General features: G+C 39.8%; 1 protein-coding gene across 1 annotated transcript in view; it reads right to left on the bottom strand.

The window, feature by feature from the left end:
• The window catches only part of BCAS4 (breast carcinoma amplified sequence 4), a 70,152-nt gene that overhangs the window by 30,313 nt on the left and 26,572 nt on the right, over nucleotides 1-13,267 (bottom strand). Inside the window, exons 3-4 of the mRNA XM_074210246.1 lie at nucleotides 13,067-13,168; nucleotides 8,016-8,150 (exon numbers count right to left, since the gene is read on the bottom strand). Of these exons, the coding sequence (XP_074066347.1) occupies nucleotides 8,016-8,150; nucleotides 13,067-13,168 (237 nt within the window). The remainder of the gene's footprint in view (nucleotides 1-8,015; nucleotides 8,151-13,066; nucleotides 13,169-13,267) is intronic.

Genomic DNA, 13,267 nt, shown 5'->3' with positions numbered 1-13,267 from the left:
GGGAGCAGCTCAGTGCAAAGCTGGTGGGGAGAGGGGGAGGGGGAGAGAGAGAGAGAGAGAGAGAGAGAGAGAGAGAGAGAGAGAGAGAGAGAGAGAGAGAGAGAGAGAGAGAGGAGAATGTATTCGTGTGTGTATGTGTGTGTGTGTGTGTGTGTGTGTGTGTGTGTGTGTGTGTGTGTGTGTGTGTGTGTTGGGGTGGAGATGGAAGCGGGTGGGGGTTCCAATGGGGAGGAGACTCAGCGGCTGGAAGCTACGACTCCTACAGGCAGAGATAGGGGACAACATCCTCTCCCACATCCTCCATTACATCACTGACAGAAAAGCTGCCCCAACCACAGAAAAGAAAGGCCTCGAACCTTCCTTATGGTGGCCGGAGCCAGGTCTACTCAACTGGATCATATCAACAAGAATTATGGGAGAGAGGATTCAGGACCAGGATTAAACAAATGATTTTTTAATCAAATTAAAGTTGAGTGGTACAGTGGAGAAAGTCTGGCCTGGGAATCAAAAGGCTGGATTTTCATGCTTAGTTCTACCATCCATTTTTGAGGTGACCTTGAGAAAGTCACTTCCCTCTCAGAATCTCATTTGCTTCCCCAATAAAAATGCTGGGGTAGAGTGTAGGGTTAAATACTAAAGCCCCTCTAAACATTCTAAGTTCCTCCTAGTTCTGACATATTCTAAGGGCCATTTTCAGTTCAAATATTTTCTGTTCTAAGATCCTTTCCAGTTCTGACAATCTAGGTTGCTGAATCCTTCCAATTCCAATATTCTATTTTCTTCTCAATTCTAATATTTTACATTCTAAGATCAATTTCAGTACTAATGTTCTATGTTCTAAGATCCCTTCCTGATTTAACATTCTAGGTCCCTTCCAACTCTGACATTTTATGTTCTAAGGATCCTATTATCCTACTATCATATGACCTTCTCTAAAGTTCTTTCTCAAAGTACTTGAAGGAGGTTGAAAGATTATGACAAGTATTACCCTTTCACCTGAAAAAACAGGGCAAATTTTATGGAATACCCAAGTCTGCAAACCTATTTTCACATACTCTTAAGGGGGCAGTTGGTTTGCAGACCTAACAACCTGTGCTTCTTTGGGAGACCTAACAGGGACTTTGTCAAGAGAAAGTCAACCCTATGGGAGTCTCTGTACTTAGGACCAGGTTTTCCAACTATGCCTCTAGGTGCCCCTTTCCCCTCAGAGGTTGGAGGTTTTTAATATACCCCACAGTTTTCCCCTGTGCAAAATCTGCTTGTGTAACTGAAAGCCTGGTGTTGGGACTTGGCCCAAAGTGGTTTTGTTATTAGCCAAAGAGTCATCCTTGGAAAGAGCTGTGCTCTTAACCATTGGAAAAATTAATCAAAATGACACCTCGTGAACAAGATGTTTTGGCTCACTGGAAAACAAACAGCGGTTTACAACAAATTAGCAAGGTTCACTCTGTGCTTCTGGGCAAAGAGGCAACTTAGAACATTCTGAAAACTATTCCTGAGGCCTTTACTAGACTGGGATCAGTTCTTGGCAAATAGAAAAACTATCCAAGACAACCCATGTTCCTTGGTCTCCCTCTCCTACATTTTGAAGGGCCCCAAGGCCTGGGGAACAAGCTGAGATGTCTCCAGTTCATTTTTACACTTTCCTCCTCCTGCCGCCTGCCTTGATAATGTATTGCAGATGTGAAGCTCTTTCTTCCTTTGTATGAAGTTGCTGGGCCAGACTCCCTCTGCAGTGCAACTTTACTCCAAGTTTGTGTCTTCTGAGCAAGGTGCTTTCCTAGGTGCCTTTGGTATGATGTTTAGCAAGACCACCTCCTTCACTAGCTCTCCTCATCTCCACAGTGAGTGGATTTAAGAAGAAAGAATACTTGGTGAATGGCTAACAGTTTCTCCCTAGTTGTGAGAAATCAATTCTAAATAACCAGTCCTCTAACAGTGGAAGGAACAAAACATGCTCAGGGTCCACCAGCACACTCTGCCTCTTGGTCTCAGTCTTTCTATCTCAAATTCCTTTGAGTGTCAAAGTGAAATCTTATCCCCAGAAGTCCCAACCTTCCAGTAAGATCCGTGGCTAAAGTCTGCAAGTCTCAACTTCTGACTTCAGTCATAGGAAGTATTCTTTTCACCTACCCTACCATTTTCAGATGGTCCCAAGGTATCAGGCACCCCAAACCATATAGGAAAAGTATTTCTGATAACCCCATGAAAGGACATTATTTCTAAATGCTAAACCTCTCCCTCCTTCCAAAATCCATCCCCTATATTCATTAATTGCACAAAAATATATGTAAATTCCCCCAACATTACAAGAACTCTATTAGGTATTGGAGACAGAGACAAAATGAGGAACTTACATTAGCAGAGGAAATAACATGAACATAAGTAAGAAAATGTAAAATATTTAGAATTAAAAACAAAGAACTTGGAGGGAGGGGGCACTAGCAACTGATTAATGAGGGGAAACTAAGAAAAACTCATGCTGATATTAACTTTGCATTTTTTCAAATGTTTCCACCTGTATGATCACATTGATCCTCTCTCAAAATGCTCAAGTAGGCAGTGTATTCCTATAACCGTTTAATAGAAGAGGAATTAGAGCTTAGAAAGTAAAGTGGTCATATGGCTAGGTCATCAGAACTTGAATCCAGATCTCCTGAGTTAGTCATAGAATTTTTGAGCTAAAAGGACTTTTCAAGATCATCCAGCTCATTTCTACCTCTTTTTTTCAGATGAGGACATTGAGTCTATGAAAGGGACATGATTTTGTTCAAGTTTATTCAGCAAGTAAATACTATAGCTAGAGATAAAATCTGGCTCTTCTAATATATATTACGGAGTTTTATGAGCCACAAATACTGATTCCTCCAGGGGTCATATCTATAGGTATATCCACCATCCCCAAACCCACCTTTTCATTTACCTACCATGTTTCATTTCTATAGTAAATAAAGAGGAAAGACCTTGCAGAAGGGGGACTTATTTATTCTTTGTTCTGTTATAAGCTTGCTATGTGACCTTTATCAAATCACTTACCCTCAAAAAATGAGCTGGCTGAGTTTAGAAAAACTTGAAAAAGTTTGCTTGAAATAATGAAGAGTGAAATGAACAGAACCAAGAGAATGCTGTACACGGTAACAGTAATACTGTTCTAAAAAGCAGCTTTGAACAACTAAGTCATTTTAGTATAATAAATACCAAAATCAACAACAAAGGACTTATGAAGATGCTATAAATATCCAGAGAAAGAATTGATAAATTGAAGCATGTGTAGTATGGTTTTACAAATATAAACATATTTGTGTGTAATAGTAACCTTCTCTAGGGCACAGTAGGGAGAGAGGGAGAAAAAATAAAAAAGTACAATAGAGAAGAAAAGAAAACTTAGAGGGGAGCACAGAAAAGCAGAGTAGCATTATAAAAGATATATAGTATTTATTACATAGTTTCTCAAAAAAGATAAACAGTGTGAAAAATAATCACATTCTTTCCCTCCATTTTTTTCTTTTTTTTCAGTTTAGACCTGTAATGTCATTGAAGAGCTCTCTAAAACTATGAGTTGCAAAACAATTGCTGATCTGCATGAGTACCAGGAATTTTCTCAAAGGAATTTTTTTTTAATTTAAGGCAATGGAGTTAAGTTACTTGCCCAAGGTCACACAGCTAGGCAATTAAGTGTCTGAGGTCAAATTTGAACTCAGGTCCTCCTGACTCCAAGGTTGGTGCTCTATTCACTGCTCCACCTAGCAGCCCCTGAAAGGAATTTCAAGCATGAAATTTCTCTCTACCCATGCAGATCAGGAATTGTTCTGCAATTTATAATCTTGGCTTTTTAGGGCAAAGAGAACCTAAAGAACTTGCCCAGGATGACCACCAGCATATACCATAGCTAGGACTTAAATTTAGTTCCTTCTTACTCCAATGTCATCCCTTAAACCTTTCCCTTGACAATCCATTTCCTTCAATTCAACCTCCACATGTAAAGTGAACTGGGAGACAGTGATAGGAAGTTGTAATGAGGTGAAAAAGACATGGCCAGTACAGATTAGAGTCAGGCAAGAATAATTTTCTTCTCAGTACCCCAATGGAATGTTAAGGACCTTACTTAGATCATAGAATGTTGAAACCTCTCCTCAAATGACAGTATATTGGGAGCTCCTTAAGGGCAGGACCTGTTCCATCTTTGTTTTCATATTCCTAGAACTATGCATGATACCTTATACATAGGAGGAAATCAATTTGTGTTGAATTCAGTTGAACATAGAACAAATAATATTAGCACTGGACCTAAGAGACCACTTAGTACAACTATCTCACAACAGAAAGCCTCAGAGGGCAAAGCTAGGCCTTTATAGTCAACCCTCATAAAACCAAAGTCTTGTGATTTTGAATCTAGTGTTCACTTCAATAAGCCATGTCTGTCTTCCCATTAATTCTATGTAGTTCACAAAAAAAATACTAGATAAAATTATTGTTGATATGAGAGCAGGAATAGGGTAGGAGAGAGGAGGGGTCTACACTACTTACTGAGACTGCTCCCTGAAGCTGCTACAACATATAACAGAAAACCAATAAAGTGGCCAATCTTCCTCCAGCCTCCCCTGAGACTCCACAAAGAGGTCCCCATGTTCTACCCCACTTCTAAGAAGCCCAGACCCTGATTGCAACTGTACTGAAAATACTACTGGACTGGGTTGTGGGAAGAGGAGGGGAGGGGAGGGGAGAAGAGAGGATGAGATCCAGAAATGGTTGACTAACCCTAGACTTTAATTCAGAGCTAGCTGGAGCCCAGCCCAAGGCCTATCAGAGCTGTCAATCTCCCTTTCCTCTTCTCCCCAGATTAGGGGAGGGAGTATTCTTCAAAGGCAAAGTGGGGGATAAGGGAGGGAAATCCAGGTTAGCAACAAAAAGGATTGGTTGGAGCAGAGAGATGGAATCAAGGAAAAAGTCAAGACTTATGGGGAGAGAAGAAAGAAGGGAAGGTAGTTGGTCCTCAAGATGGAGCCTCTAGTATAGTCAGGGCAGTCTTCCTAGGAAGTTTTCAACAAAGTCTGGCAAACTGGGTAAAATCTTGCCCTGGGTTCTCCCATATGTTGATGGAGACTCTGATCTTTCAGGGGCCTTATTTCCCTCTTTCAGTGTTTACTGGATCTAGGGCAAAAGGGGCCAAGAGGAGAAAGAGCAATTAAGGGCACAAGTCAGGGTAATTTACTTTGGCTTATTCCCTCTCCTAGGTGAAGCATTTGGTGTTGGGAGAGAGAGGAAAGTCCAAAGTGGATTTCACTCTTAAAAGTAAGTTGCTGATACTAGACCCAACTCAGCTACCTGAGATCAGACTACCTTCTCTGGCACAGGCTGTGGGGCAAGACAATGAGGGAGAATGGACTCAGGATAAAACAAAAAACTAAGTTATAGGATTCAGAGAAAAAAAGGAAGTAGAGGAAGAGACAAAACTACACACACACACACACACATTCTCAGTTATAGGGCATGTCCTTTGGAACTGTAATCATGATGACCAAGAAAGGCCCTTCATGTAGGCTAAGATTGACACTCCTTGCTAGACTGTATTCAGTGAGTGATTCACTGGCTACTGGCAGGGATGTATTTCCCAAGACAAGTTTCTACAAGTAATGTCTATAAACTTCATGCTGTTGTAGAAAGCAGGGTCCAAGAAGGATTCAGAGTTGAACACCAGGAGCTGACACTACCCTTATGCTACCTGAGGGTCGTCAGAAGTCACTGAACCTTCATCTCACTTGTGCTACTTATTAGCAGATCAAGAGGTGGGAAATAAGTCAACCACTTATAGAATTTCTCTCCCTTCTTAGTGATGGAAATCAGAGCTGCTGGCCTAAGTTTGCTTATTTCTTCTACAAATATTTGCTGAAACAACTGGAAACCAAGGGGTTCCCCATACAATGGAATATTATTGCACTCTAAGAAATGATGACAAGGGACCATTTTCAGAAAAACTTGCTGAGATTTCTATGACCTGATTCAAAAAGGAGAATCAGGAGCACAATTTACATAATATCAACAACACCTATAAAGAAAAACAACTCTGAAAATCTTTTTCTTTTTTCTTCGAAAGGCAATGGGGTTAAGTGATTTGCCCAAGGTCACACAGCTAGGTAATCATTATGTGTCTGAAGGTGGATTTGAACTCAGGTCCTCCAAACTCTAGGGCCCATGTACTATCCACTGCACCACCTAGCTGCCCCTTGAAAATCTTAAGATCTCCTATGATTAAATGATTAAATCATTCTCCAGAGATACTATAATGGTTCATACTACCCACCTCCTGACTGAGCATTGGTAGAGTAACATTTAAATGCCTACTTTGTATCAGGCCCTATGCCATATGCTGGGGACACAAAACGAGGCAAAGGCCAATAACTGCTCTCAAGAAGCTTCTAGTCTAATGGGTGAGACAAGCTTGTTTTATTTGGTATTTTTAAAAGTTCAGATAAAAAGCTAGGTGGTGAAGTAGACAGATCAATGGGTCTAGAGACAGGAAGACCTGAGTTCAGACTGATAATCCTCAGATACTAGCTGTGTGAACCTAGGTAAGTCACTTCATCTCCATTAGCCTCAGTTTCCTAAATGGGAATTACAATTAAACCTATTTCATAGGATCAAATGTGATATGCATACAGCACTTGGTACAGTACCTGGCCCAAAGTCAATATTTACTAAATGCTTGCTGCCTACTTTTTTATTCCTACTATTATCTGGTCCACAGATCTACTTCTTATACATAAGATTAACATGAGAAATGAGCAAATAATTTGTGGATATGTAACCAAACTGATTATATAAAGTGTTATCCTGATAGATCAGTCAAATTACCCCCTGAAAAAAATTGAAGTTAGTTTCTTAGAACCTTTTTTGGGTGAAATCATCTGGCCCTCAATGATCCCTCTTCTAGGTATCTGCAAATCACTTCTTTAATATTATGTTCTTAAATTTTCCTGGGAATCAATCAGTCAAGGACCATGCCTGACATAGTATACAACCTTTAGGTGTTAGTTATTGTTATTGCTATTAAAAACAAAGATTTGCTAAGGGCCACCTCTGGGAAAGAAGACATGGTATTAAAAGATTACAAAGTTCCTGCCCCTCCAGGACTGGACAATCTAGTTGGAGAGAAAATAGCTAAGTGGTATAGGGAATATTGTACTGGATTTATAATCAGGAAGACTTAAGTTCAAATCCTACCTTAGACAATTACCAGCTGTGTACTACTGGACAAGTTATATAACCTCTCTATACCTTGGCTTCCTCATTTGTAAAATAAGAGAGATTCAGAGACCTCTAAGGTCCCTATTGGCTTTAATTCTATGATCCTATGTACTATAACACTTAATCATATATGATTAAGTTGATAGAAGATAACCACACAGTAGAGCTGGAAAGACCTTGGAGAATAGCTTGCACCCAAGATCCTTTCTATATCCTGTAAGAAACTGAAACACAGAGTAACTTGGTTATATGGTAGCAGATTTGAGATTTGATCCCAGATTTCTTAGATCAAAATCTTAGATTGAAAACATTAATGGGCAGCCCATATGATAGAGATAATGGGGAGGAAGCCTCTGAAAGATTAGCCAAATCAATGAATTTATAGATTCAGCAGGTACCTAAACATTGCCAAGGGCCTTGCCATTTATATCACCATTACTCTCTCATCATCCTAGACTAAATCATAACACCATAGACTGGTAGAGTGGGAAGGGACCTTATATGTCACATTGAATGTAAGAGAGTGTCTAGAGAATATCTAAGAAATTATCTAGGGTCACTAGACTTATTCAGTTGTGGCAAAACTGGAACTAAATCTTTAGATTAGTAGGGCCAAAGGGGCTTTGAATGATGCCAATATCCAGATTGGTGAGGAAATAAAACAACTGAACCATAGTGCTGAAAAGCCCTTTTTCTCCCTTTCTATGTGCTAGACAAGGTCACATTTTCCACCCCCCCTCCCTGCCAGGAAAAGAAGTTGGGATACTCACATTTCGGAAGATAGGTAAACTGGTTGACTGTAACCACTTTCTAATTGTGTGAGGGAAGGTTCCATAATCTTTCTCGGCCTGTAGCACTTGTTCCTCCATGAAAGAGACATGGTGTCCCACCATCTTCACAAATGCCTTGAGGGAAGTTTTTTTTGGGGGGTGAGGGGAAAAGAGAGTGGAAGGGAACATGGGTAGAGATGATGAAAACAAAATCAGGAGAAAAGCTTAGACACATCTGCCTTGGATTTGAACACATTCCTGGCTGTAGCTCCATGGCCCAGAGCAAGACGTCAAAACCCCTAATTACTACCACAAGTCTTTCCTCAGCAGCTCAGGTTTCCTGCAATGCCCTATAGCCATCCCTGGGAGGACATGACAGAAGGAATGGTGCCTGGGGATCCCGTAGTACAAGTGGACACACTTTAGACAAAATTAACCTGTTACTCTGGCTACTGATTTGCTGTGAGGCCAGAGCAAAGTTCCTTAACCTCTCTGGGCTTCAGTTACTCTAGATGTCATAAAAAAGAGTAAATTAAGAAGCATGGCGCAGTGGTAAGTATTAGGTATAGAATCAGAAGACTTAATTTTAATCCTGGTAAACTAAACTATTTTCTGTATAACATCAAGTAAGTCATTTAATCTCTCTAGGCTTCAGTTTTCTTCTTCGTACAAGAAAAAAGTTAGACTAGATGATCTCTAGGGTATAAAATACTGTCCTATGGAACTTTTCCCATTTCCCAAGGTTGGGAATGAATGAGATCAGTTCTTCGAAGTTCCTTGGCCAAAAAGCATTAACAAAATTCAAGATGGTATTATTAGCATAATTCTTCAGGTGCTCAAGCAGATGTGATTCCTCAACAATAGCTTTATCACAGCCTGAGAAGCCAATCTAGTCTTTGGGGGGAGGGGAATAAAAGAATGAAGAGGAAGGAGTTCAGCGTCCACTTGGCCATTGTATAAATTGGATCAGAAAGTGCTAGTAACAAGGCATTGTCTCTTTCTCTTCACCCTTTCTGAGTCAATTCACATAGTATCAAAAAGTAGAAGAGTCTTCCTCTCTCTCTTCCTCATGCTCTGTATCTACAAACTACTCCAATTTCTTCTCTCACATTAATACCATTCTGGTAGGGAGTGTGAGGCACAGCACTGGAATGTAATCATTCCAAGGCCTAGGCTGCCTTTGAAATGCCAATAACTGCCTCATGGCAAAACCACAGCAGGAAGAGAGAGAAAAACCTGCAAGACCCAACCTACTTTGGCCTCATGGGCCAGGCACAAGTTTCTTTCAACATTCATAGGGTTGTTTTTGTTTTGTTTTGTTTTGAAGTATATCTGCTAAGCTTCTTTTCTCTCTTACTCCCTCACTCCAGCTCACCTAAGGTCTGGTGGGGACAGTACTTAGGAAAAATATTGAGACCTCAAAAGGCTGAAGACTTCATAGGATTTTAGCACTGGGAAAGGACCTTAGAGCCCCATCTTATTGTACAGAGGAGAAAGAGAAGCCCAGAAAAGGGAAGTGATGCCCAAATAGTAAGTGGTAAAATCAGGACTCAAGTCCCCTGACTCCAAATTCAGTGCTTAAATTGTGACTAAAAGTCATACAAAAATGACCCTTGTCTCCATAAGAAGAGCATCTTTGCTGAGAAGCTGACATGATGGGATGAATGATGCATTAAGAATATGGTAACAACAGCAATTCACATCTATAGAACTTTCAGGTTTATTAAGTGTAGAGGCAAGTCATTCCAACATTGTTTTCCTCAGTTTATAGATGAGGAAATGAAAGTCAGTTCCCTTCTTTGGGTCTCTATTTCCTCATCTGTAAAATGAGAAGGTTGGATTAGCTGACCCATAATGTCCTTTCCAGCTCTTTATCAATGATCCCATGATCCCTCGGCTCTGAGAGATTAAGGAGCTTATCAGGCAGCTAAAGGTCAGAGCTGGAAGTCCAGCCTTCACCTCCTACCCCTAAGTCCAGTGATCCTCCTATTACACTGCCTCAATGCCAGGCTGGCTCCTGCCATGCTTACCCTCAGTTCTTCCACCTCCATCTTTCCTTCAATTGAGCAGGAAATCCTGGACTTTTCAATGTTTTAGATTTTTCTTTGTGTTCCCCTCTCCCCATATTCCCACCCAAAGCCTTGCTCCTAAGGCCGCCTCTAGGGAAAAAGAAGGGGGGGAGAGAAGGATTGCTGGTTATTGTTCTATTGGGAAAAACTGGAAAACTTCACAGGAATAAGAACCCCTTAAAGTACTTAAATACAGTAAATTATATTACTGTAGATGAGGAAACAAAGAGGTGAGGCAATTTGCCAAAAGTCATATCATTAGTGTCAGGGCTAGGATTTGAACCCAGGAGCCTGACTTGATAACCTGTAAGGTCCCTTTAAGCTCTAAACCTATAATCCTATGAACTATACTAATTACACTGTCTATACTGACTATACTGTCTACACAGTGTGAATTATATGAATACACAGGAGGTAAATGGGGGAAGAGGGTAGCCAGAAGACACATAGCACCAGTCCCAGATGCTGTTCTACTAGTCAGGGAGTATTCGAATCAAATCTATCTCAGAGCAGGTTGGCAACAGATGTTAAACTAATTGCCTCAAGTAGCAGTCCAGCTACTGCCAGGAACAATTTACATGTGTTTAGTGTCCAGAGAATCTCAAAGCACTTTACAGAATCTTGAAGAAGAAACCTCAATGGCATATAGCCATAGAAATGGGTTCAGTGACCATTGGCTTCCTAATCGGTTCCTCTTCTCCTCGTGAACTGGCCTTCATACCATGAGGAACCTAAACATTAGTTGCTTTCTCAATCTCCAAGATGATCATTGTACTTGAGAGAATCCCATCCTACCAACTCACTACATTTGAAGCAGTAAGGCAATGACAAATATTCCAAGTAAACTCTGGTATTGATTTAGTGAGGCAGGGTGGACTTATAGAATACTTTATACTTAACTCAGGAAGTTGTGAGAAAAATGACTTTGTAAATCTAGGTAGGCTATAGAAATGTGAGTTATTCTGATTTAGTGTAGGGGGTTGGGCTTCCACTTAAATAAGGATAACTCTGATGATCTCATTGTGGTTTAGAGGTGACCCTGTTTCTTGACAGCTATTCCAGGAAGATTACAAGTTCCAGCATGTTCTACCATGTTGGAAAGCCTTTGAGTAAGGATTTGGGGACAGAATACAGGTCTATTATCTAGAAATAAGCCTCATATAATTTGGAAACCAAATTGTTTTCAGGTTGATGAAATTCTTGGGCCCAGCAGTTCTGTAAGAACTAAGCTTTATATGCTTTGAAATCTATGTTAGTGAAAGGAGTATGTATTCTGAAGAACTCAAAGATGCTTGGAGTATTTAATTTGGATGTGGGTAGGATTCAAGAAGGGCAGAGAGTTTTGCAAGCCAAACCCAGGTTCCTGTAACTGTGAACAAAAGATCACCATGTAAAGAGAGAGAGAGAAAGAGAGAGACAGAGATAGATTTTATTATTGGTGCAGTTAAAATCACACAGATCACAAAAAATTTACCATGTTGGAATTACAAGATAGGATTCAGGAAGTAGGGTGCAGGCCAAGGTCAAGAATCAACCATCAATCAGGCAGAATCAGACAGGCTAGGCTGGAACTGATGACCTCTGTAGGCCCCCTGCCTCTGCTCAGACTTGCCCTAGCTCACTCCCAGACCTCAAAGAAGGGGTTAAGAAAGTAGACATTTCCTCTTTCCAATGGAAAGGAAAAAAGCAGGATGCAGAAGTCAGCTTCATCCAAGCTGAGAAGATCATTCCATACAAAGGGAATAAGGATAAGATTTAGTTTTAGGGCTAGAAAAGTTGAACACAGAATAGAAAGAAGTTATAAACCTTTGCTTTTCCCTCTTCAAAAGAAAAATCTGTTAATTAATTAATTAAAATTAAACAGCTATTCTAATGTCAACTTTTTAATTTTTTTTAACAGTATTCACTCCTGAACAATGTAAAGACTGGCAAATTGCCTTCTGTGGGGGTGGGGAAGTGAAGTAAGATTAGGGGGGAAATTGTAAAACTCAAAATAAATAAAATCTTTAAAAAAAACAATATTCACTCTTGGCTGACCCTGCTTCGTATACATCAATGTTGAAGGCATTGCAAAAACACACACTAATGCATTGTTGGTGGAGTTGGTGAGTGGAAACAACTGGAAACTAGTTTGAAATTATGCAAAGCAAGTGACTAAAATATGCATACACTTTGACCCAGAGATTCCACAGTGAGGCATATACTCCCAAGGAGTTAATTGACTAAAAAAAGGCTCCATGAACACCAAATGTTTATAACAACACTTTTTAGCAAAGAATTGGAAACAAAGTAGATAGCCATTGATTGGCAAATGGCTACATATGGTACATGAATGAAATCTTTAAAATACATTTTAAAAAAGAATTGATAAAACATAACAATTACAAAAACTTATAAGAACTGATATCAAAGTAAGCAGAGCTAAAAAAATATACACAATGATAACAGTGTAAATGTAAAGAATAAGTCACAAAAATTGGAATTGAATATTACAAAATTATAAATAAGTTTAGTTCCAAAGAACATATATAATAAAACACCTCTCCCTCTGCTCTTTTGTAGAGATGATACATATTTAGCGGTGGGGAGAATAGCAGATGATGACAGAATTTTTTACAATGTTTTGGTTGTTTTTGCTGAAATTTTTCTCTTTTTCCTCTTAGAAAAAATTCTTAGTTATATGAGGTGGCTTCCTAAGAGTGAGGAGGAAGGACACAGGAAATGTGGGAGATATAAAAATAAATAAATGCATGCATGAATGAATGAATGAATAAACTAATAATATTTCTAAAAGAGAGAGCGGGAAGGAAGAGGTAGAGTGATGAAAACAAAAAAGGTTTAGCAACAGCAATCTAACTCCCTACTCAATCCACAATCCAATGCCTTCTCAGAATTAAGATTCTTGAGAGAGGAGGCAAAGGAATACCTCTGTTCCAACCTCCATTTGATTTTCAAATACTTTCAAATATCAACATGACAAACCTCTAATTTATCCACTTTGATGTATATGCCACTCATCTCCATCACTTTGGCTTTAACAAGGGGAATATTTTCATCCAGAATCTTCGACGTGTCATTCCTGATCTGTGTAAGACAAAGCAGTCCATCAGGGCAGATGATTCTCTCTCTGGGACCCTGCTCCCTATTCTATTCACCTAGTCTTCCTCCATGAAGGGGAACGGA

This window comes from Macrotis lagotis, chromosome 1 (assembly GCF_037893015.1).
Source record: "Macrotis lagotis isolate mMagLag1 chromosome 1, bilby.v1.9.chrom.fasta, whole genome shotgun sequence".
NCBI lineage: Eukaryota > Metazoa > Chordata > Mammalia > Peramelemorphia > Peramelidae > Macrotis > Macrotis lagotis.
Note: the sequence above shows the minus strand (reverse complement) of the source record. Positions and strands in the feature narration are given on the sequence as shown.